This window comes from Caretta caretta, chromosome 3 (genome assembly GCF_965140235.1).
Source record: "Caretta caretta isolate rCarCar2 chromosome 3, rCarCar1.hap1, whole genome shotgun sequence".
Classification (NCBI taxonomy): domain Eukaryota; kingdom Metazoa; phylum Chordata; order Testudines; family Cheloniidae; genus Caretta; species Caretta caretta.
This window is the reverse complement of record NC_134208.1, coordinates 175,825,672-175,851,979: the sequence shown is the minus strand read 5'-3', so window position 1 is coordinate 175,851,979 and position 26,308 is coordinate 175,825,672. Positions and strand designations below refer to the sequence as shown.

Sequence of the window (26,308 nt, the reverse complement as noted above, 5' to 3'; positions counted from 1 at the left end):
ATCATTCTAGTCCAGGGCCCTCGACCAGCAGGACAGTGGGGTGGGAGGAGGTTTTGTTTCATATTCTCTGTGTATATATAAAGTCTGCTGCAGTTTCCACGGTATGCATCTGATGAAGTGAGCTGTAGCTCACGAAAGCTCATGCTCAAATAAATTGGTTAGTCTCTAAGGTGCCACAAGTACTCCTTTTCTTTTAGCCTTCCACCCGTACATCTCTCAGCACAGAGCAGATGGGGGGCTGGTGAGATAGAGAAATTCATGAACTCTGATGTCTGTTGCTGTGCTGGGAGGAGTAAATCATTGTGATCGGTGTTCTATTAGTTCTTCCTAATCTGGGTGAGAGAAGCAGCATTCAAAGAATTAACAGTGTCTGCGTTCGTTTATTTGGAGGGGTAACATGTTTTATGGGGATGTGATTTCTAGGGCGCGCTGATGTGCTGTACATGAATTGGTCTGTGTAGACCCTGCTGGTGTGCACTAAAGGTTCCCTAGTGTGCTTTAACTTAGTGCTGTTTTAAACAGCATGACGATGAGGCACATGAACAAGGTCTAAATCAGGGGTCGGCAACCTTTCACAAGTGGTGTGCCGAGGCTTCATTTATTCACTCTAATTTACGGTTTCGCATGCCAGCAATACATTTTAATGTTTTTAGAAGGTCTCTTTCTATAAGTCTATAACATATAACTAGACTGTTGTTGTATGTAAAGTAAATAAGGTTTTTAAAATGTTTAAGAAGCTTCATTTAAAGTTAAATTAAAATGCAGATCTTATCAGTTTAGTGTGATCCTTGCCCTGGCTTTTCCTTGCGAATTTTCCAATGTCTGGCATGTATTTGGATACTTTAAGCTGCACACAGGCTTCTGAGTGATCAGTTGTTAACCGGCTTTGAGAGGGACAGAGGACAGATTTCCTGTGTGAAAATACCTGTTCACACAGGTATGTGGATCCAAATGCTGAAAGCATTGCAAACGCAATTTTTTCAAACAGTTAAATTGCACTGGCAGGAACGTCCAGCAGGTCAGAACAGAGGCCCCATGATCTCTCTTGGTAGTTTCAAGTGCACTCCGGAGATCTCCAAACTTTGATGCCCACAATTCTGAGCTTTTTAACTGAATGAGCTGCATTTCGAAATCTTCAACACCCATCCACTGAAATACAGACAAATCCAAGTCGCTTTCGTTGAACTTTTCAGGTTTAATTAGAAAAGAAAGCACTGGGCCAAATTGCTGGAAATCTTGAAATCTGTCAGAAAATTCTGATTCCAGTTCTTGCATGTACATTCTAATCTCAACGTCAAATGCAGTGCGCTGTTCCACGTGGCGTGATAGTGATGTAAGCAGCAAATCAGGACTTAAAAATATCCCAGCACTGTGGCGCTGGAACAGTTTTTAACGTGAAGGTGCTGAGCTGCGCCCCCTCTTGACCCTGTCTGCACCCCTCACTGTCCCAAGCTGGGGCCAGTGGGCCAGCTGGGGGCAGCTGCAGAACCCTGGGCTGGCGGCCGGTACTCCAGGCCGGCAGCAGAGCCCCCCCGGACCAATGGCTGGGGGCCGGCTGGCAGGGGGCCAGTGGCCAGTATCCCAGACCAGCAGCGGAGCCCCCTGGACTGGTGGCCAGGACCCGGGCAGTGTGAGTGCCACTGAAAATCAGCTTGCGTGCTGCAGGTTTACTACCCCGGTCTAAATGGACCAGTTAGTATGCTTTAGAAATCCAACCCCCATAGAGCACATTACCCCACTGTCTAAACAAGACCTCAATCTCTGGATATGTGCTGTAGTAGACACACTGAAATCTGCAGTGGTAACAATGTGGGGCCTGTATTCCCAAATGCAAGGGTATGTTGTTAATCTGTCCATTAATATTATCCCCACTTTGCAGGGAGGTACAGTGACTTGCCAAAGCCGACAGAAGGAGTTTCTGTTGGAGCTGGAATTAGAATTTAGGCATTCTGGCTTCTAGGTCTGTCCTCAGACCACTAGATCACACCTCTCTCTAAGCAGATCTTTAAAATGTACAGATTACAACAATAAACCCTTCCTGCCCCATGGAACCATTTTTTCTAATCACAAAAATATTTGCTGAATAGAAGCAGTGATGCTGTTTGGTGCTGGCGGTTTGTTATGTGGACATGTTTACTAGGAGCTAGGCAAAGTCTATCAACTCATTTCATTCTGGCAGTGAACTCAGTTGTACACAGTATATAAGAAAATGGTGGATAATTATTGAAATGTTTTTCTTGTGAATCAGCCCTTCACCTAGGTAGTTCAGCAGGAAATACTGTTTGGATTTTTCTATTTCTAACTGAATGGTTTTGCCTTTCCTCATTCTAGGTCAGATACTCCATACTGATGTTGTCTACCTGCATTCTGGACAAGGATTCCGTGAAGGTGAAAAGATAAGGAGACTTCTTCTGCATTACAAGTATGATGATGAAGCTTTCATTAAACTATAAATAGGATAAATATCTACATTATGTCAAAATTGGATATACAAGCAGGATGCCCAGAGATTTAGTGGAATTTCTGCTTTCATTGCTGACGGCTGAATATTGCTCAATTTATATTCATGTTTTAAAATATTGTATGTATTAGATGCTTTTGAAATCAAGCAGTGAATATAATTAGTTTACAAATTAGATGCTATGGAAATGTATTTACAAAGGTGTGCCAATTCATCTTATTCCTAGTGTGCAGCACCCATGCTAGTCTATTTTGGGAGCTTTTATGAACAGCTATTGCCACTTATATTACATTTTGGGATACTTTTGGGTGGTGGGACATTGTTCACTAGGGATTAGGGGTTTGATGTTAAACACTCATGTTGATAGCCTGGGGTTATTGGTAGCTTTGGCCCTTACTGTACTATTTTGGAGGCAGTTCCATCCAGTGTTATTCCATTGAGTGAGCTTCCAAAATGAGTTTTTCTTTATTTGGCTTCTGTTTAATTGAATAGAAGCCATTTTGCACGGGGAAGGATTTTCCTGTCTGTGCAATAAAATGATTTTACATGAAGACAACCAAGGAGAGTCATGAGTGATGTACTACAGCCCTTGTGTTTCCTGTAGTTAGGATTGCTGTTCATTTCTGTAAGAGATATGTGAAAATTATTGCTCTCACCACTCACATCATCACAATGCACTCAAACCTTCAGACAATCAGTCCCTCCCCCCATACATGCCTCAAGCCCTTGAAAAGTCTTACTGCTAGAGCCAATTAAAAGTTGCTTTGCTCTTGTACTTGCAACTAAGGGGATGGAATTCTCTGTTGCAGGGTACTACCTACTTTGTAGTTACTGTAGCCAGACACATTTTTGTAATACGCCACAGTGTTTGCGTTGTGCAGCTTAACTCTTGGCTAATCAGCCTAGTTCATGCTGAAGTGCTGATGTCTACAGGGTTCGAAGATCTTCCTATGTGTGGAAGATGGTGGCATGTTCTTGCTGAGTACAGCCTTACCTATTACATAAAATAAAATTACTACACATCCCTAATGATGCAGGAAAACTGAATGTTTGTCCTTTATCTCCTTTAAAGCTGCAGCACTGTTGTGATAGGCAATGGGACTGCCTGCAGGGAGACAGAAGCTTACTTTGCTGACTTAATTATGAAAAAGTACTTTGCACCCTTGGATGTTGTATATTGGTAAGATTGCTTCCTTTGCTTGACATTTTGTTTTCCTTTTCAGCACATTTCAATTTCAGTAGGTGCTTTTAAATGCGTTTTTCTAAAAGGTAGTTCCTCTGCATTCTTCTCCATCTTTTACTGTCATTATATCAGGCTTGGCCCACCCTTCTGGCCGTAGAGAAGTGGACTTGGCCCCCTTTGGAGTATGTAAGCATGTAACCCACTCATGGGTTTGCTGGAGAAGTTCACGAGAGCATCATTCAACACATTTCCTCTCCTTGAGGATAAGTGTGCTTCCTCCATCACAGTCCCCAAGTCTTGCCAGCCCAAGGAACTCGGCCCTCAGCTGAGGACCTGTGTCCCATATCCTCTGTGTTTTGCTACAGCAACGGTAGGTTGCTGATTGCTTGGCTGGGTCACTGGAATGCAAATTTAAATACTGGTATCATCTGTCTATGCTATGGAAAGCTTGCTGATCTTTTGGGTATTAAGTTGTCTGGAAAAAGTCCTTTGTTAATGCACAGCAAGGGTAATGAAGGATTCATCTTGCCCAAAACTCAATTTTTGACCATTAGATTTCAGAATTCAAACAGAACTGTTTGAAAAGCCTCTGTTTGGGTTTTGATGTGAATGGTAAGTTTGTCTGCTGCTTCTCTTTCTCTGACCAGAGGACAGAGCCTCTTGGTTTCCCTCATGGAAATATAGGAAGGAGTCCTCTTGATCCTCTACCCACTATTATTTAATCATCTCAAAGGATTTTTTAAAATCTTGCATTTAAGCGTTTGCATTGAAAGTAAAAAGCAACCATTTTTGTTCCTCCATCGAAATGTTAAGATGGATACAGTAAAAAGAAGTTCTAAGTTTTCCAAAAAGGGATTGCTTTTCTCTCTTTGGACTTTTGTCATCTTCTGTGTGTTTAATGTTTTTTGTCAAATCCATAGATTGAAAAGAGATCTGACAGAAATTTTCAATAAATGCATTTTTCCTAAGAAATTATGTTGTCATGTAAGTCCATTTGTTCTTTGTTTTCCACACTGGTATAAATTTGTGATGAGAACCAATAATTAATCTGATTTTATTTCAAAAGGCACTCTAGGGGTCCTGTTTAAATTTTTTAATGTTTGTTTTCAAATCGGAAGCTCATGCAAGGCTGCAGAAGCTTTTTATTGACTCTAGCCCAAAAGCAGGGGCTTTGTGTAGTTCGGTTAGTATGGAAGACAGTTATAATATGTTTGGAAAAAAAGCATATTGTAAAATTTTATTGTCATTCATTTAGATAAAATTTGAAAGCCAGTTATTGAAATATCAGTGCTTTATTCTTTGTTGGAAGAAGCAATTGTAACTTGTTTGAATGGTCATTTGTCATTTTTTTTTTCAGTTCTCTGTGCTACAGAATGCAAATATCTGTTTGTTAAAGTTCGTGCAACAAGATTTTTTTATTTTATTTTATAACAGGTTTTGTGGACGTTTTTCTTATCATGCTTTGCTTTTTTTTGTTTTTTTGTTTTTGTTTTTTTACATTTATTTTGTTGGTAGAATAGGAATGTAAAGAGAACTTCCAAAATATTTAGCCCTGTCAGTTTCTTGGGCTGAACTTTGTGGCGCTACTGTAATGGAATATTTTAAAAATAAAAATATTAGGAACTGGTAAAATGCATGTGGAAATAGGAATTTTTGAGAACATTTTTCAACCCAAAGTATCAAGTAGGTAGATTTCTCTAATAATAATAATATGGAGACAGATTTTTCTCAAGTTTCAAGAATTATAATATGTTTTAATGAGTAATCTATCTTTTTTGACAAAACTAGTTGTAAAACTCCTAGTGAAATATAAACTTTTAGATAGCTGAAATAAAAAGTTAGCATAATTAAAGTACTATTTAGTATCACTGTCACTGTTTATTAATTTATGTTGTGCTAGTATTTGCAGGTCCTAACTGGGATTTAGGGCTCCATTGTACTAGGTGCACACTTAAGGAAAAGATGGTCTCTGCTTTGGTGAGCTTGTATAGGGAACTAAGGTGGCACCAATAATAATGTTAAAAGGAATAATAGGTGGAATAATTTTGATTGCAGTAAACCTCTTCAGAATATTGGATGCTATTAGCCACATAGCTGTCACTATTTAAATATTTCCAGATAAGCTGAGCCTGGGGTCTTAGTGTCTGTCCCCCACTTCTGGCCTCCTTGACTGACTATCTTTTATGGAGGTTGAACTTTCATCTTGCTCTTCTGTCTGGCTGCTGTTTCTCCCTGCTCAGAGGTGTGTGTGTGCATGCACAGGAAGCCTGCTGCTTACTCTTGGAAGCAGTTGTTAGATGCAGGAAGTATTTTTTTTCTTCACTAGATAGTTCAGCCAGCTGCCTGGGACTGAGGACGGCTAATACCCAGGACAGAATTAAAAAACCTGAGCAGTCCTGGCCAAAGGGGACAGTTGGCAAGTATAGTTGACTATGAGCAATTACCAAGGCCACTGATGTACTTCTTGAGGGACATTGTGAAGCATGAGTCAGAAGAATGAGTACTGTCAGTAACCTGAATAATGTTTTGATGGTCCCAGAATGAACACTCCTTCGTGTCTTATTACATTTCCAGCAAAGCTTCACTAATTTAGAGTAGGGCTGTCAACCGATTAAAAAAAAGTAATTGCGTGATTAATCGCACTGTTAAACAATAATAGAATACCATTTATTTAAATATTTTGGGATATTTTCTACATTTTCAAATATATTGATTTCAATTACAACACAATACAAATTGTACACTGCTCACTTTATATTTATTTTTTATTACAAATATTTGTGCTATAAAAAACTAAAAATAGTATTTTTCAGTTCACCTCATACAAGTTGTCAAGGTTCCTTCCCCACTCTGAACTCTAGGGTACAGATGTGGGGACCTGCATGAAAGACCCCCTAAGCTTATTCTTACCGGCTTAGGTTAAAAACTTCCTCAGGGTACAAACTTTGCCTGGTCCTTGAACCCTATGCTGCCACCACCAAGCGTGTTAAACAAAGAACAGGGAAAGAGCCTGCTTGGAGACATCTTGCCCCCAAAATATCCCCCCAAGCCCTACACCCCCTTTCCTGGGGAAGGCTTGATAAAAATCCTCACCAATTTGTACAGGTGAGCACAGACTCAAACGCTTGGATCTTAAGAACAATGAAAAAGCCATTAGGTTCTTAAAAGAAGAATTTGAATTAAAGAAAAAGTAAAAGAATCACCTCTGTTAATTCAGGATGGTAAATACCTTACAAGGTAATCCGATTCAAAACATAGAGAATCCCTCTAGGCAAAACCTTAAGTTACAAAAAGACACAAAAACAGGAATATACATTCCATTCAGCAGAGCCTATTTTACCAACCATTAAACCAAAGGAAATCTAATGCATTTCTAGCTAGATTACTTACTAACTTTTTGCAGGAGTTCTGAGCTGCATTCCTGATGTGTTCCCGGCAAAAGCATCACACAGACAGATCCTTTGTCCCCCGTCCCCGTCCCCCCTCTCCAGCTTTGAAAGTATCTTGTCTCCTCATTGGTCATTTTGGTTGGGTTCCAGCCAGGTTAGCTGCGCTTCTTAACCCTTTACAGGTGAAAAGGTTTTGCCTCTGGCCAGGAGGGATTTTATAGCACTGTATACAGAAAGGTGGTAACCCTTCCCTTCATATTTATGACACAAGTACTGTAGTTCAGTCTCTTTATCATGAAAGTTGAACTTACAAATGTAGAATTATGTACAAAAAAAGCTGCATTCAAAAATAAAACAGTGTAAAACTTTAGAGCCTACAAGTCCACTCAGTCCTACTTGTTGTTCAGTCAGTCACTCAGACAAACAAGTTTGTTTACATTTGCAGGAGATAATGCTGCCTACGTCTTATTTACAATGTTACCTGAAAGTGAGAACAGGTGTTCTCATGGCACTGTTGTAGCCGGTATCACAAGATATTTACGTGCCAGATCTGTTAAAGATTCATATGTCTCTTTATGTTTCAACCACCATTCCAAAGGACATGCAACCAGGCTAATGAGGGTTTCTGCTCAATAATGATTCAAAGTAGTGCAGACTGATGCATGTTCAATTTCATCATCTGAATCAGATGCCACCAGCAGAAGCTTGATTTTCTTTTTTGGTGGTTCGGGTTCTGTAGTTTCCGCGTCGGAGTGTTGCTCTTTTAAGACTTCTGAAAGCAAGCGCCACAGGCTACATCCTTCTCAGATTTTGGAAGGCACTTCAGATTCTTAAACCTTGGTCGAATGCTGTAGCGACCTTTAGAAATCTCACATTGGTACCTTCTTTGCGTTTTGTGAAATCTGTAGTGAAAGGGTTCTTGAAACAAACATGTGCTGGGTCATCATCCGAGACTGCTATAACATGAAATATATGGCAGAATGCGGGTAAAACAGAGCAGGAGACATACTGTTCTCCCCCAAAGAGTTCATTCTCAAATTTAATTAACGCATTATTCTTTTAACGAGCGTCGGCAGCATGGAAATGTCCTCTGGAATGGTGGCCGAAGCATGAAGAGGTATATGAATGTTGTTCTCACTTTCAGGTGACATTTTAAAGAAGAAGCCGGCATCATTATCTCCCTTAAATGTAAACAAACTTGTTTGTCTTAGTGATTGGCTGAACAAGAAGTGGTACTGAGTGGACTTGTAGGTTCTAAAGTTTTACATTGTTTTGTTTTTGAATGCAGTTACGTAACAAAAAAAATCTACATTTGTAAGTTTCACTTTCACGATGAAGAGATTGCTTTATAGTATTGTATGAGGTGAACTGAAAAATACAATTTCTTTTGTTTTTTTTTACAGTGCAAATATTTGTAATAAAAATAATATAAAGTGAGCGCTGTACACTTTGTATTCTGTGTTGTAATAAAAATAAATATATTTGAAAATGTAGAAAAACATCGTAATATATTTCATTCATTTCAGTTGGAATTTTATTGTTTAACAGTTCAATTAAAATTGCAATTAATTGTTTTAATTGCGATACATTTTTTGAGTTAACTGCGTGACTTAACTGTGATTAATCGACAGCCCTAATTTAGAGATAAGGTTGCTCAAGTGCGTTTCTTCATGATAATGAAAACGCAAGGGCCTTTTCTACACACAGTCTGAGTACAGCTGCCTAGTTAAACATGTGCCATCCCCTGGTGAGAGACACTCTTGTTTGGATACCTTGTATCAATTCTGCTACTACTAAGGAATCAATTTAAGTAAAATTGAAACAGTACATTCTTAATCTGAGACAAGAGTGTCTACCCCGGGGCATTGCACAGGTTGAACTAAATCAGTTTACAAACCAGTTGAGTGAAACCAGTGCTAAAAGTTGTAGCAGAAAACATAAATTAAGGCAACGTTCACACCCAACTCAGTAATACCAGTCTCCAAGCATTAGTTCTTCAGCACTGCTCAAGTACACCAACACTCTACTACCTTGCCTAGGTGTTCGCTTTCAGTTCAACAGTACTGTTGCCTTCAATGCGCATACTTCAAAGCTGTGTCAATCATACTGGAACCCAGAAGCCCCCCCGCCCCCCCCCTTTTTTTTTTATAGAGAGGCCAGTATGTTCACTGGCCCTTCAGAGGAGGCTAGCTTGCTGAACAGTTTAGCAGTACTTAAAGAGCAGATTTGGGAGCTCTTGCAAATCTTCCAAATCAGCTTCTTAGTAGCTCAGCTGTTGCAGAACATGTGGGCTTGGAGGAGGGATAGGAAACAGTTGGGGTGGCACTGCAGGATTTGGCTTCATTTGTATTTAAAGCCTGTGAAATACATTTTTAAAAATATCACTAATGGAGGGGTTAGAGAGCAGAGGTGATTTTTTTTACCATTACTCCCTCTCATTTCCTTTTTTCTCCTACCTATCGTGAAACTAGCATGATACAATTTCAGACAATGAGAGTTATACAATAAGGAAGGTATGTGAGTAATTGTGTGTACTAAAATTTATACGCAATTGAATGTCTAACTTCTGTGTACAGCTACTATCACTGCATGTGCAGTCCTGCTTATGTTGTGTACTAACGGCTAGTTATACATCCAGCTAATTACTTGCATTTTTCAATTATTGCTGCTGGGCATCCATTTTTGCTCACACACTTTGAAATTCTGGTCCTCCGTTTCCAAAGCCATATACAGTCATTTCAGAATTGCACGTAGAGAGATCTTGGGTAAAATCCTGATCCCACTGAGGTCAATGGGAATTTTACCATTGACTTCAACGAGGACAGGATTTCACCCTTTGTTTGTAGTTGGTGTACGAGAATGAAATGACTGGGCAGTTCTAAATTTTTATATAATTTGTATATTTTAGTTTATTTTAGACATATCTTGAAGGATACCAGTCAATTTTGTCTTCCAATAGAGCTATGACAAAGACAAAATATTTTATTTGATCAGCTATTTATAAACATTGCTGGTACCAGTAAGTATAATAAAATATGAGCTATTAAAATACAAGGCCTTCAACAATAACAGTTATATATTCATAGATTCATAGAATATTAGGCTTGGAAGGGACCTCAGGAGGTCATCTAGTCCAACCCCCTGCTCAAAGCAGGACCAATTAATCCAACTAAATCCAACCCAACTAAATCATCCCAGCCAGGGCTTTGTCAAGCCTGACCTTAAAAACCTCTACGGAAGGAGATTCCACCACCTCCCTAGGTAACCCATTCTAGTGCTTAACCACCCTCCTAGTGAAAATGTTTTTCCTAATATCCAACCTAAACCTCCCTCACTGCAACTTGATACCATTACTCCTTGTTCTGTCATCTGCTACCACTGAGAACAGCGTAGATCCATCCTCTTTGGAACCCCCTTTCAGGTAGTTGAAAGCAGCTATCAAATCCCCCCTCATTCTTCTCTTCTGCAGACTAAGCAGAGAGTTTTACTGAAATACTCAAGTTTTGCAAAATAAAGTTTTTATTCAAAAATGAAATCACTGAAGACTGCAGTAAGAAATGAGGCATATGGATTGTGTGTGTGTGTGTGTGTGTGGCTTTAAAAACTCTCTGAACAAAGTTTGACAGTTTTTGATTTAAAACAAATATTTTTCACTACTTTTATAACCAGCACACTTTCTATACCTAAGTCCAACCAAAATAATTGCAGGACTTCTCTTTTTTTAATGTAGTTTCTCTTGTAGACCGATGTTTATTGGTTTAGATTAGGACTGGACTAGAGCCCAGAGACAGTCATATCTGGTCTTTAGGTTTTTTGTTACAAATCAGCTTTTGTTGCCAGGCCCAGTAAATATTCTTGATTATTTTTGTTAGTTTTATTGTGAGTTCTTGCCAAAGATACAATGTATTATACCCAAAACAGATGTTCTGTTTAGACAAATGTATATTTGTTTTAACAGAACCCAAAATGAAAATGAAACAACAGCGTGTTCAGCATTAACATGACAGCTAACGAACTTCAGGATTTCATGGGCCTTTTTAAGTTAAATTAAAAATCTTTGGGAAATGCATCTGCAGAGCACTGGGACTGGTTTTCTTTGGCTTGCTGTCAGTTCTAGGAGTCTGTGAAGTGACAACTGTTTGAGTGACAGATGAGCTATGCTAGAGTAGAGCAATATAAACAGCTTTATAATGTTTTTAAAAATAAATTTTAAAAAGCACAATTTTTCTTTCTGCCTAAATGGTCTTATGCTAAGAATACAAGCATATTGAAGTGCATTCACGATAAATTATTTCAGCTCACACTTAACACTAGTTTATAGCATGCACATTAGATTACTGGTAGATAAAACATCATCAGCCAATTAAGAACGTAACCCATATACTTTAAGTGTTTTTTGTTTATTATCTATTTGGCTTGTTGTCATTTGTATTGTTTCTGTTATCCTTGACTTTAAACAGTTTGTCCTTTTCCCTTACCTTTGACAAAATCTTTTTCTGGCTTTTCAGGCATTTGAAGCATTGATCTTATTGATGATCTACTAGTATTTATATTCAAACACTACTATATTGTAGCAAGTCAAGCAAAATCCATAAAATCTTGTACGCTCATTTCTAATGCATTTTATTTCTTTGCTTTAATGTTTTAAATACTTAGGAATTTTCTGCTGAGGTAGAATAGGAGTTTCATAACTTTGAAGTTGGTTCTTAATGGTGAAAAATGGATTTGAAAATATTTGTTCAAGAGGAATTTAAGTTCATTTGTATTTTTATAGGTGTCTGTACAAACTGTAAATTCCCCTTTTGATTTTAATCTGTGTTTTATGTTGCTGAATATCTGTTCTACTCTGTAGACTTGAACAAATGCCACTTTCAAGTTCTCTGTGCCTCTACATTTCTAATGTTACACCCAACTTAATTCCTATTGCTTTTCTGCTTCATAGAACTCTCAGTTTGAAGGGAGTCTAGCGTTCAGGTTCACATTATGATAATTAGATTTCAAGGCGATGCAGGGGGATTAAGATGTCTGACATCTAGTTGCAGAATAAAGTTCAGAGCCACTTGTAAAACTTGTTTGATTGGTTAACAGAAGTATTCAGTGCTTGTGCCAGCATTAGTCCGTATTTCATCAGGTATCCTCAGTACTGTAACTCTAGATGTGACCTTGGGACTTGATTTACCTCAGCTCAGTTTTCTTTAATAATGTGCCATGAAAGAGGTACATGAAAGATAGCTAACATCAAAGCACCTTTTAAAGTAAAATGGTTGATATGAATCCCTTGGTATTTAACACTGTCTGTCAAATGTTTCAGCTGGCTTGCATCCTTTTACAAGCTATTGCTTGCTGCATTAAAGCAGTTGTTTCAAGTCTGTTGAGGATACTGAAAGGAGAGGTGGAGGAAGTGGAAAATTTTACTCATATTTCTTTCAAATTGTACTTTCTTCAGGTTGTTATTTTGATCTGTTAGACAGTATAACATTGGTGACACATGTATGCAACCACACATTAGATGCCTATATAGGAGGCAGAAAATAGTTTCCAAAGCTGTTGCAAAAGGAATAAATGTTCTACAAAGACAGCATGTAAGTGTCTGAACTGAAAAACAAACTGTTTTTAACCATTTAGCTGCTTGGGTTTTGCTAAGTCTTAAACGCAGACACGCAAAATTCTAAACAACAAATAATATTTTGAATGGTGACAAGGGGTGTGTGTGTGTGTGTGTGTAGGGGAAATAGGACACAATTTTTAGAAAATTATATAATGTTCTCCATCCAAACTGTCTTCCAGCCCTTGCTTAAAGGGTGTTAACCCTTTCATTGTGGTCACTGGGAGCAGTTGAAGCACAACTGATAATCATGAGCACTTCACAGGAACAACCATATAATATGTTATATTTCCAGATGCTGACAGAATTTCTGACGTCACATCAGCAGGCAGTAGTTTCATTGTAATCCTGTTTTAATGAATGCTAACTTTTAGCTGTGTTTATATTTGGGACCATCCTGTAAGTGAGAATTTGACTTCTGGGTGAAAAGAGTGATTTTCTACAACTTTTCTTGCACTATATATATATATATATATATATATATATATATATATAGTGCAAGAAAAGTTGTAGAAAATAAATATATATGTGTGTCTCAAATCACATATGATTTGAGATGGACACACACACACACACACACACACACATTTGATTAAACTGTCAGCCATAATCAGCAGGCCTCAAGATGAGGTTCTGAGCTTCATGTGACATAAGCCTGCTTAAGTCACATGAAGTGTAAGTATAGAAGTGTGGTGAGCCCAAATTGCAAATCCGCAGATGTTTCCCATCTTTGCAGATTGAAGATCGGATGCAGATGCAAATTTTTGATCCGCTCAGGACACTAGAGCAGCAGTTCTTGACAGGGAGGAGGGAAGAGCAGGGGAGGTTCAGGGGGTCTGCCCATGGGGCTGAAGCTCTGAGCCCTGGTGCCCCCCAAGAGAGAGCCAGGGCTCAGAGCTTTAGCTCCGAGAGGGTGGAGGAGGAGTGTTGGGGCTCAGGGCTTCTACCCTGAGTGGCCGTGGCCCCCCAGAAACCGGCTCCTGGCCCCCCAGGGGGCCACGGACACCTGGTTAAGAACTGCTGCTCTATAAGGTGCTGGTGCAGATATGGATCCATCTAAAAGTGTGGATCATGGGTCAGATACAATTTAATTACTGTGGATGCTTATCAGATGGGGATCCAAATTTTTGTATCCACACAGGCCTCATCCAAGAGTGAATCTCAGAAGGCACTTTGAAACTCTGAACCTGACCATGTAGAAAAGGCAAGGTTTTCTTGTCCTGATTATGTGAGTATGCTAGATGAAATCTCTATTCACCCGTCTGAAGAAGAGCAGGCAAGTGAAAAAAAAATTGCACAGGCTCCGGAAAACCACCAGCTGAGCTGGCATACTAGGAGATGTGAATTCTGGCCTTCCCTAGAATGAATGTGGGGATTTTTAAATATAAACTTTTAGAGGGGTGTTTACTGAAGTTGTGAAATGGGTTTTACAGCAATGTGGAAGGAAGCAGGATTTTTTTGGAAAAACCCTGTATCTTTTGGAATTAGAATGAAGTCCAGTCAGGAACTTTTTAATAGATGTAAAGAGAGTGAATGATTGATTGCTAATGTCTCTTAATTTAGAAACAAAGGGGTCCTGTCTACATCAATCTGAGAACCAAACATCATAAAAAATAAATACAACACGTAACTAGTAAAAAGAGGTCTACAGCTAAATATAATTCTTAACTTTTCCAGATCATTACAGGGAATTATCTGATGTGAATGTAGAACAATTCATAGAAGACCCATTAAAAAGATACTCCTATAAAAAGATACTCCCCCTTTATTTTTACTTTTGAAAAGAAAATCATGCTAACAATGATAAAATATAAAGCCAAGATCAAAAATATTTATCGTACATAAATCTCATCAGATTTTATAAAGATCTTATAAACACACAAGGAAAAAGTTGAATTTGTGCAAAACTAGAAAAGATTTTAAGCAGGGTGGATTTGATTTAAATCAAATTGATTTAAATCACTAGTCAGGAAGACTTGATTTAATCATGGATTTCTACATAAAAGTGCTTTGTTGTTGGTTGTTATAACCTTAATACATATTCTTCACAACTCAGAGATAGAGGTAGGTTTCATTTTTAGAAGGTACACACTATACATTTTTAAAGTGATTTATTTTGAAAACTCTTCAGATTAGTTTTACAGCTATATCAGAAAATGAATGATAGGTTATTTCATTTACCAAAGGTAATTGAAGCAGAAATTTATGAAGTCATTAGGTGAACTGTCTCCAATTCAACAGGTTAATCATTAATATTTGGAGGATTTTCTTGCCATGCTGTATTAGGAGGAGTAGATCACCAGACAAACATTTAAATGGTTTTATTTAACTAAAACAACGTTATGTATTCTGGATTTTTTTCTTCAACAGCAAGCATATAATATTCTAACAAAACAAGCATATGAATTTTTGAATTTGGTTAAACATTAAAGTTTTTTAAAATCAGGTTTGTTTTTGTTAAAATTGTTTAACTAAAATAGTTAAATGAAATATTTAAAAAAAACAAAAATTAAATCGACTATGTCAGCCAGGTCAACATGAGAAACTTAAAATATTGGCTTCTGCAGCTAACTCTGTCGTCTTTACCTTCATTTTCCTGTTTGTTCATAATCTGAAAAAGAAAAACAAGCTTTTCTGCTTTTTCAGGTCCGAAACGATTTCTCAATTTGGAATGAATTAGTCCAAGGAAAAAAATATCCTTTCTACACTGGCAGAAGAAGCTACTGCTGTTAAAACTGAGTTTATCACTTCAACAGTCTCTGAATCCAAGTGCTTAAGTGACTTGTACCAGTTCACTGGTGTGACTTTCTTTAAAACATCATCAGCAAACATATATTTCTTGAATGGTTCTTATTCCCAAACTGGGTCTCTTTTACGGCCTGCTGCCATTATAGGTTTTCCCTTCTAGTGAGAGAATGGTACGGTAGATCTCAAATCAATGAAGGCTACACTCAGAAAGATCTCAAGACATCCGGAATATTCTGCTTAAACAGTTTCACGTTTGTTTCTACTGCCTGTCCCTCCCTACTTACATTTATCTCCAGACTTCTCCTTGTCCAGATCTGTTTGGCCCCCAACAATCTTCTATTCATTGAACTTCTTGAAACTTTGCACTTTTACAGAGAGGTAAGGGATTGGCTCTGCGTACACAAATTTGCAGAGGGACAATAGGGTTGAGATCTGTTATTTCTCACCTCTATATATTTATTTATTTTAAAACATTTTTGCTGTTCACAAGCATGTTATCTCTGGACACACAAATCCACAGTTTGAAAACTGCAAAACTAAGCATCTCTGATGGTATCTTCTAGGCTGAGCACTGAGTCCCATTGGGTAGATAGAAAGATTAACATAAATAATCTATACAGAAGTCCCTGGAACCCCATAAGATTGGGTCCCTAATCCGTGAACTATTGGAACTCATTTACAAAACTTTTCTTAAACATTACATGAATATATTACCTTATACTATAGAATTAGAATTTATAATCCCTATTCCATGATGAGATACATTATAACTCAAAGATATCTTAATTAAAGCTATCTGTAGATAGTTTTTCCCCTCAAAAAGCATTTTGTCAAAATAATCCGATTTAAATAAAACAATCCAATATTTTTGATTTAAAAAAAAAAATCATGGGATTTTTATCCACCCTGATTTTAAGCCTGTATATTACCAAGCATACAACAGTGAATTCAAGGGCAATTATTCGTACATTTTTACAATGAAATACATTGATATCAAAGCCAGTCTCAAAAATCAGATAACTATTATTCAAATAGCTCTGTTTTAGAAACTGAGTGTCTATGTTCAGAAAGATATTGGATTACAAATCTGGGGGACCAAAAGGCCTTCCCATCTAATCACTGATACATTTGTATTGTATGGTATTATCTACAGAGTAACCAGTTGTAGGAAATAGTATGGGTTTGTTCAGAAAATATTTGATACCACAGAAAAGTAGGTAATTAAAACCCCATATTGACTACCGCATCATGAGGAAAAAAACCATTTAGATACCAAAATGATGGGCACTTTATACATATAATAACAGAAAGGAGTAAGGTGGGGGAAAGCAAATGAGAGAAATATTTACAAATAAAAGAACAAAAAAAAATTGCAAGTGACGGAGATTTCTTAGTGATAGGCTAGGAAAGATGCTAAAGATAGTGCTTGCTGTTTAGCACACCACAAGTGTGTCAATCAGATCTCATGAGATTGGTTGGAATGATGGTCAGAGCTTTGGAAGGCATACACTGAGCAAGATTATATATGTGAGCAAACTGCAGCAACTAACTCCAGAAAGCTCGGAGAATCAGTCTAAAACCCCGAAGTACCAGTAAAATGCATTAAACAAAGAATTGTTGAAAAGCTCTGCACAAAACAGAAGGCAGCTAGTTATTCTATCCATAAAAATGTGTTTAATCCATAGGTAGCCATCATTTAAAATTATACGGTATTCTATTGTGCTGTCCACTAGTGTTTCAATACTTTTAGTTTGTCAACATAATTTACTGTCCTCAGGATTTTCTGTGTTGGCAATAGTAATCTCTCTAGCCTGAAACCTGGCATTCAAAGTCTTATCATAGAAGACAATGATTGTTATTGAATTTGAAGAAAATTGATTTGCTAGCTCTTAAATTGCTACACTTTAAAAATGAAACAAAATTAGCCTATTTAGATCTCTCTCTCTCTTTTTTTTTTTTTAAGGTTCCATAGATTAAGGACCAGTTTGGTTTTTTTATAATAAAATGATTTAGTCTATTGGTTCATAATATAGCTACGTCCAATAGAGCTTTTATATTCTGTCTAATCAATAGTCTACTTTTCATTCAATGAGTAAAGGCAGACTTACATGAGTTACTACGTTGAATTGCTATGGGACAACTAAACATAAGTCAGTGTTATAAATTAATGTTTTTGCTACAGTCAATTGTTAAAAACACATTAAACAGTTCTTAAATAATTGCTGACAAAATAGACTATTGATAATTTATTTATTTGTTGGAGCTTTAACGAGATTTTTCTATCTAAAAGCCTCTGCTATTGGACTTAATCTAATTGTATTTTTGGGACTCTGTTGGTAAAGTATTGGGTGGGGGGATGACTTAGGATACACAATGTTTACCACCATCAGGGTGTATGATTGCAGCCTTGTCCTGTTGACTAGCAGTAATCACAGCCAGTCTGTGCTACTTGGATAATACTTATATGGCCACATATCGGCTGTTCATTCCAGTAGTACCTAGGGGCCTCAACCAGCTGAGGACTCTGTATTGCTAGAAATAGAATAAAAGGCAGCGTTGCCCCATAGAGCTTATAATGGACAACAAAGAGGTGAAATAGGCAGGATAGGAGCACAAACTGGCAACCCACAAAAGCACTTCTTGTTCGAGTGCTTGTTCATGTCAATTCCAAGTTGGGGTGTGTGTGTGTGTGCGCTTGTGTGCGCGCGTGCCGTGTGCACAGTCGTTGGAAGGTTGTTCCCCTAGTGGCACCCATCGGGTCGGCTGTAGAGCCCCCTGAAGTCCCGCCTTCATGGCGGTGAAGATAGGTCCCTGCCGACCCGCCACCTCTTCAGTTCCTTCTTACCGCCAGTGACGGTCATTGGAGCAGCTCTTCTCTTGCTATGACAAACAATCCCCAGCTGGACTCTTTCTGGTTGTATCTGTAAATAGTTTAAAACTTAGTATTAGTTCAAGTAGTTCTTAGTTAGATAAGTTGCAATTGGGGGTTCTCCCCCCACACGTTTCCCTTCACGGGGACCGGGGAATGTCTCAGTCTCAAGGGTTAAAGCCATGTGGGTCCTGTCTGAAGCATATGCCAAAGGGAGACCACACAACTCCTGTTTCAAGTGTTTGAGGGAAGCCCGTCAGACTGAAGTGCAAAATCTGTAGAGGCTTCTGCCCAAGGACTAAGAAGAAGAGGGACTTTAAGCTGCAACTATTCCTCATGGAGTCCGTCTTTTGTCCCCAGCCTGCACTAGCGGCATCTGACCCCAAGCCCAGCACTTTGGTGTGGTGCGCGCTGGCCTCAGCAAGAGAGGCTGCGGTGCCGAGAAAGGACTATAGCTCCAGGGACCTTCGGCACCGCCAGTCCCCAGCACTGAAGACCTCCTATTGTGCGAGTGCCTGGCACTGTTCCCATTCGCTGGTGCCACACAAAAGAAAGAAGACTGACGGAGGTCGCTCTCCCACTAAAGCAGTGGAATGAGGAGGCACCAACGGAGTGCATCTTGTGCCAGGAAACCCTGTTCTGGCTCCAGCTCAGCCAGTACCGTTGACTCTGGCCTCACAGGGAGGTACGTCGAGTCTGGTTCTAGTAGACTTCCTGTTGCAGGAGTCTCGGGAGGAAGACTTAGACCTTCCCTCTGCGCCTGGACACCTTTGTGGCGGCTAGGGACCTCTAGGAGCAAGCCGGCGATGATGTGGCACTGCTCGCCCTCACGTTAGCTCCGCTCCCTGGCACCATCTCGCTCTGCACCACCCTGGTGGCCAGGATTGGAGTCCTCGTCAGACTTGGAGGCTCAGGGCACTGCTCCAGACAACAGGAAGGGCAGCCATTGCCTATGATGTCATGGCCACCACAGTGGCAGGCACTAGCCCAATGACCCTTATGGACCCCATGGGCCTGCCACCAACCCCAAGGGTCCAGATCCTTGTCAGTGTTTTTGGAGGCATGTGCCCCTCCATCATCAACATCTGCAGCCCGGTAACCTCCGCGGGGACAAGAGATGGGCACGGAGGCCAGCACTGAGACCGCACTGGGTTGGTACTGAGGTGGGCCTGGGCCCAAAGACCAGCACCGCTCCTGGCACCATTCAGGGTTTTTCGGCACAGGGGGATCCCTGCGAGCCAGAGGGGCAGGAAGACCCTCATCCTCCTCTGAAGTGGTGGCAGGCACATCTACCATGCTGCCGGCCATGAACAACAGAGCCCATCAGGAGTTGATCAGACGGGTCACTCAGAATTTGGGCATGTAGGCAGAGGAGGTGTTGAAGGAGACTGACCCCTTGGTTGACATTTTGGTGCCTGAAGGTCCCTCGAGGGTGGCTTTGCCCCTCATTAAGACCATCCACAACACTACTAAAGCACTGTGGCAAACACCCGCCACTCTTTCGCCCCCCATGGCAAAAGGGGTGGAAAGGAAGTATTTTGTGCCTTCCAAAGTGTATGAGTACCTGTTCGCTCACCCTCAGATAGGCACTCTGGTGGTGGAGGCTGCTGACTAAAAGGAAAGGCAGGGACAACCGGGATCAACATCTAAATCCAAGGGGGCAGAGAAGCTGGACCTCTTTGGTAGGAAGCTATATTCTATGGGGGGGCTCCAGCTTTAAATTGCCAAACAGCAGGCTGTCCATAGCCACTATAGTTTTAATTCTTGGAACACATCCAGATTTCAAGAGCTACTTCCATCAGACTCCCACTTGGAGTTTGCTGCAGTCCTCAAGGAAGCAGGGTTGTTGTGAGGACCTCCTTACCAGGTGTCCTTGGATTCAGCGGACTCTGCAACCAATACAATGGCAACAGCCATAGCCATGAGAAGGAGCTCATGGCTTCAGGTGTCGGGAATCCCGCAGACCATTCAGGACTTGCCTTTTGACTGCAAAGGACTCTTTTCAGAGCAAACAGACACTAAGCGCCACAGACTAAAGGACTCAAGGGCAACTCTGAATTCCCTGGGGCTTCATACACCAGCCACCCAAAGAAAGCATTTTAAACTGCAGCCTGCTCCCTGATTGTACCCAGCTTCTCCTAGGCAGGACTATAGCAAGAAGCAGGAGTAACAGACAGAGATCTTCTCAGTCCTCCTCTAACCAGGGCCAGGGTTTAGCAAAGCAGCCCCTAGCCTCCAAGCCAAACTTTTGAAGATGTGCCTGGGGGCGACGCACCAGTTCAGATCCTGGATCCTTCCCCTCCCTTTGTGAATCATCTATCTCATTTCTACCATGCCTAGGCACAAATCACCTCAGATCAATGGGTCTTGAGCATGGTAGAATTGGGATATTCTTTCCAATTCTGTTCCTCCCACCTTCCCACCCTCATTCCCCGTCCCTCTTCAGGGACCCGACTCAGAAACTTTAAGGTCAGAAGGGTCCATTGTGATAGTCTTGTTCTCATGAGCAACTTCTCATGCAGGAGGTGCAAATGCTCCTACAACTCGGGGAGGAAGAGGAGGACCCTTTAGAATTTGGGGCAGAGGGTTCTATTCCCAATATTTCCTAATCCCGAAGCCCAAGGGTGGGCTCAGACCTGTTCTAGATCTGCGAAACCTCAACAAATTCATGAAGATGATGCAGTTCTTCATGGTCTCCCTGGCTTCCAATATCACCTCCCTGGATCCGGGGGACTGATACACCACCCTCGACTTGAAGGATGCGTATTTTCACGTGTCCATAGTCCCGTCCCACAGATGGTTCCTCCACTTCGTGGTCGTCAACACCCACTATCAGTTTATGGTTCTTACCCTTCGGGCTGTCGGCGGCCCCTTGGGTGTTCACCAAGTGGATGTCAGTCATGGCAGCCTTCCTGCGGAAACAGCAGGTGCAAGTATTCCCGTATCTCGATGACTGGCTAATCAAAGGCCACTCCAGAACCTCATACTGAATGTAGCAAAGTTGACCTAACTCAGAGAATAGAGTGCATCAGAGCTCTCCTGGACTCTGCTCAAGCCAGGGCTTTCCTTCCAGAAACTTGCTTTCTCAAGATGGGCACCATCGTAGAGGACCTCAGGTGATACCCCGCCACTACAGCACGAAATTGCCTGAAGCTGGTTGGCCATACCGCCGCTTGTACATATGTAGTACAGCATGCCAGGCTGCAGCGCTCTCCTCTTCAGGCTTGGCTAGCCTCTGTATACAGGGCGAATCGAAATCGCCTAGACTAATTTATCACACTTACTCCCCCAGTTATCGAGTTCCTCGGGTGATGGCTCAACCCGCAAGCGGTGTGTGCAGGAGTGCCCTTCTCCAGGCCCCAACCCTCGCTGTCTCTAGTAATGGATGAACGAAGCCATTCTGAAAATCAACACAACTATTCATTGCAATTGCGGAGAATATGAAGGGACTCCCAGTCTTGTCCCAAAGGATCTCTTCTTCGATCACACCCTGTATCCAGGCATGCTATGACTTGGCAAAGATACCTGCCCCCAGCACTGACAGCACACTCTACAAGGGTGCAGGCATCCTCAGCAGTGTTCCTGGCACAAGCTCCTATCCAAGACATCTGGAGGGCAGTGCTTTGGTCGTCGATCCACACCTTTTACATCGCACTGCGCCATTACACAGCAGGCCAGAGATGATGTATTTTTCGGCAGAGCAATGCTACAATCAGCGATTCCCTGAACTCTGACCCCACCTCCAGGGAATTGCTTGGGAGTCACCTACTTGGAATCAACATGAGCAAGCACTCGAAGAATTAAAAACGGTTACCTACCTCTTGTAACTGTTCTTCGAGATGTGTTGCTCATGTCCATTCCATGACCCATCCGGCTCCCCTCTGTGGGAGTATCCGGCAAGAAGGAACTGAAGAGGCAGCGGGTTGGCAGGGACCTATATACACCGCCATAAAGGTGTGATTCCAGGGGGCTCTACAGCTGACCTGACATGTACTGCTAGGGAAAAACTTTCCGATGGCAGACTGTGCATGTGGCTCCTGCACACCTACTTGGAATGGACGTGAGCAGCACATATCGAAGAACAGCTATGAGAGGTAGGTAACCGTTTTTCATTTTCCCCCAGAAGGCACGTCCACTCACTAACAATGAAAAGTGTTATCTCTACTCTTTGCTTGGGTTTAGCTTTGGGAGGCATTTCATTTGGGAGGCATTTGCTCAAAAAGCGATGTTTAGCTTTGGGAGGCATTTCACAAATGGCAGCCTTCGAGCACATGCTTCTGCTCAGCTACATGACTATGAACAGAAGGGTAGCACTGGTCATTTTTTACTTGTTGTTTGCTGTTTGAGGAGCTGAATGCATTTCTATATATATAATGAATCACATTTTCAGCTGGTCTCAGTCACATCCTTCAGTTTTGTGCTTTCAGAAATGGGCATGGTTGTGTTTACCATGTAGTAAAAGTTTCACATGCAACAATTTTTGTGCAAGAACAGGAATTTTTTGTCCTTTCTCCTCTATCTTCTTGTTTAAATGCCTGTTTGAATGTACAAAATGGTTGCACACTCTTATCTGTAGTATTAAAACAGGGGACCATTGCTGAAAAATGTGGCTCGTTATATTTCTCCTTGCCACAGTGACCATACAACGCTGCACATGCTGGCCCAAAGTGTGAAATAGCAGTCCAGAGAAACAAATGTTGGTCTCCTATATGCTAGTGCTGCTGCCAAATCACCAAAATCTTTAAGAAACCAAGAAGTATTTATTTTTTTAATGTTACGTTTGTAAATGAGGACAATCTCAGAGTGCCTCTTTGTAAATCAAGAGACATTTGTGATATTTCATATCCTTCTCATGTTTAGAGAAACCAGCAAGACTTTTAAGAGTTGTTTTGGCCTGGTAACCATGACAAAGGAAGGTGAATTCTTCATTTTTTAGGCTGCCATCCATGAGTAATCTCCTTTGCTCCAGTGTGATCACTTGTGGAACATGTTCCTACTTAATTTAAATAAAAGTGTCAGACTCTGGCTGCAGATGTACAAAGTATTTAATACTGATAATATCCAAATTAAAGTGACCTAAATACAAGATGTATCCTTTCATCTGAGCAGTGCAAAAACTGAGCCTTCATTATGTCCCTGACCTGGCTGTGTGTTTGGGCTTTTTCTTCAAGCAGACAAACTGCCAGAGCATAATGGACAGTAAGCATTTTTCACTTATGTCAGATATGTTTTTACTTACTTTGAGATTCTGCCAAACTTCGTATCTATTCATTTGTGAAACCATGTTTGGATTTCTGTGTTCCAGCTCCTACTGGGCTACCTCTGTTGTTGCGGGATGTTTGTTAGATAGGCTTTCTTTTCATTTAATAGATTTTTAAACTGTGCAATTATAGTTGGTATTGATAGCAGCAATGTTTAAGTTGTCTGACGCTTTCCGTTATAGCCCTTCATTTTTAAGTTGCTTATAACTGACAAAATTTAACCTCGTGGGCTGAAAATTCTCATCTGGGTCTTTGCCTCAGGCAGAATTTGTTTCAAATGATTGAGCAAAAATGGTTCAGCCATTTTCAAGAATGAAATTAATGTTGGGGGAGGTGGAAATGCTGTTTTGTCAATTTTGAAAAAGTCTCCCCTCCGCCATGCCCCCCCCCTTTTTTTTTGGATCTGATACCATAGTGGTTTGGAAAAGAAAGCTGAAATTTTTCAACACTGCCCTGTGTTCAGATTTGGTCAAGATATAAGCCTCAGGAAATTACCATTTTCACATTCACAGTATGGTTTGCACAGCTGTTAGCAAACTCTCTTAGTACCATGAGCTCAACTGTATAAGCCTTAGAGAGGGAGAGAGGAAAATTACTTATACATTTGAGAAACTTCTAAAAATTACCATTAAAATAATCACTTCAAGTTCTGATAGCTTGAGATCTTCCAGGACTAAGAAGCAAGTGCTGCGTGTCCCCCTAGAAAGCTGAGACTTTCCAGTGGCATAAAACTCCTATTCCTAACCCTAACTGAGTATTGTCCATGCTGCCCCTCAGGTCAGTGTATTTTTGTATGATATTTAAACTGAGAAGTGTCTTTGTCAGTTGGTTGGACTTATTCCTGGAGGTTTCATCACATGACATAGTCTTTAATTTAACAATTAATCTTTAATTCTTGGAGACTCCAGGACAATCCTGGAGGGTTGGCAACCTTACTTGTCAGGACTCTCATAACTTTATTACTAGGAAAGTGTGGGTGGAGAGGGGGGAGGAGAGGCGTTCTTACAGGCTCCACGAATGACACTGAAAGCAGCCATCGCAACAGAAGTTGTTCAGTGTATATCTGATGCCCTCAGGACATGAGAGAGAGAGAAATAGACATGGTGTGCGTCTCAAAGGCCACTGTGTGGGTTATTCCAGTTTGAAAAGGGATTAGCACTAGATGTCTGTGCTGTCCAAAGTTTGTAATTGAAGGTGACTGTTGAGAATAATTCCTTGTCAGACCTGGATTGTAGCAATGTAGTAAGTGGAGGGAATGTCATTTGTCATCGTCTGAGACTTGAAGGCAAGAAACACATTGAGAGCAGATACTGAAAAGCGCTAGCAGTGTCGAACATCAAATTCAGTTGCAGGACCTTCCAGCGGGAGCTTCTATAGAATAGAGCATAAATAGCCAACAAAAATCTGTGCAGGCTCTTATGGTAAGAAATTAAAATGTTTGTAAGAGGTATTAATTCACTGAAGATGAAATAAAACAAGTATTGTGAACAGAGTACAAGCATAAAGAAGGTTTTTGCAAAGCTGTTTGACCTCATTCTGATGATTTACTTTTTGGTTACATTTCGGTTACTTTTTGTTAAAAAGCAGTACAAATGATTTTTTTCATAGTTGAGAGTGAAATATACAAAATATAAGGAATAAAGAGTTGAGACAGTATTATGTGTTACAGTAGGTACTAGGGCTGTCAAGTGATTAAAAAATTAATTATGCGATTAATTGCAGTGTTTAATAATAATAGAATACTATTTATTTAAATATTTTTGGATGTTTTCTACATTTTTAAATGTACTGATTTCAATTACAGCACAACACAGAATGCTCACTTTATATTTATTTTTTATTACAAATATTTGTGCTGTAAAAAAAAACCAAAAAAACCCAGTATTTTTCAATTCACCTCATACAAGTATTCTAGTGCAATCTCTTTATCATGAAAGTTGAATTTACAAATGTAGAATTATGTACAAAAGATAACTGAATTCAAAAATAAAACAATATAATATAATAAAACAATATAACGTTTAGAGCCTACAAGTCCACTCAGTCCTACTTCTTGTTCAGCCAGTCACTCAGACAAACAAGTTTGTTTACATTTGCGGGAGATAATGCTGCCCGCTTCTTGTTTACATTGTCACCTGAAAGCAAGAACAGGTGTTCTCATGTCGTTGTAGCTGGCACATGTGCTAGATGCGCCAAAGATTCATATGTCCCGTCATGCTTCAACCATCATTCCAAAGGACATATGTCCATGCTGATGGTGGGTTCTGCTCGATAACGATCCAAAGCAGTGCAGACCGACGCATGTTCACTTTCATCATCTGAGTTCGATGCTACCAGCAGAAGGTTGATTTTCTTTTTTGGTGGTTCGGGTTCTGTGTTGCTCTTTTAAGACTTCTGAAAGCATGCTCCACACCTCGTCCTTCTCAGATTTTGGAAGGCACTTCAGATTCTTAAACCTTGGGTTGAGTGCTGCATCTGTCTTTAGAAATCTCACATTGGTACCTTCTTTGTGTTTTGTGAAATCTGCAGTGAAAGTGTTCTTAAAGTGGACATGTGCTGGGTCATCATCCGAGATTGCCATAACATGAAATATATAGCAGAATGCGGGTAAAACAGAGCAGGAGACATACTAATCTCCCCCCCGCCCCAGTCAAAATTTAATTAATGAATTTTTTTTTTTTTTAAAGTCCTCAGCATGGAAGTATGTCCTTTGGAATGGTGGCCGAAGCATGAAAGTGCATACTATTGTTTAGCTTATCTGGCATGTAAATACCTTGTAATGCCAGCTACGA

General features: G+C 40.3%; 1 protein-coding gene across 7 annotated transcripts in view; it reads left to right on the top strand.

Moving 5' to 3' along the window:
* SRBD1 (S1 RNA binding domain 1) overlaps positions 1-26,308 on the top strand; it is a 233,433-nt gene that overhangs the window by 80,802 nt on the left and 126,323 nt on the right. For 6 of the 7 annotated variants that reach the window (XM_048842988.2, XM_075127145.1, XM_048842989.2 and 3 more), the window contains 2 exons: positions 2,332-2,422; positions 3,534-3,641. In XM_048842988.2, the coding sequence (XP_048698945.2) occupies positions 2,332-2,422; positions 3,534-3,641 (199 nt within the window). The remainder of the gene's footprint in view (positions 1-2,331; positions 2,423-3,533; positions 3,642-26,308) is intronic. The other variant, XM_048842990.2, reaches the window with a different exon arrangement.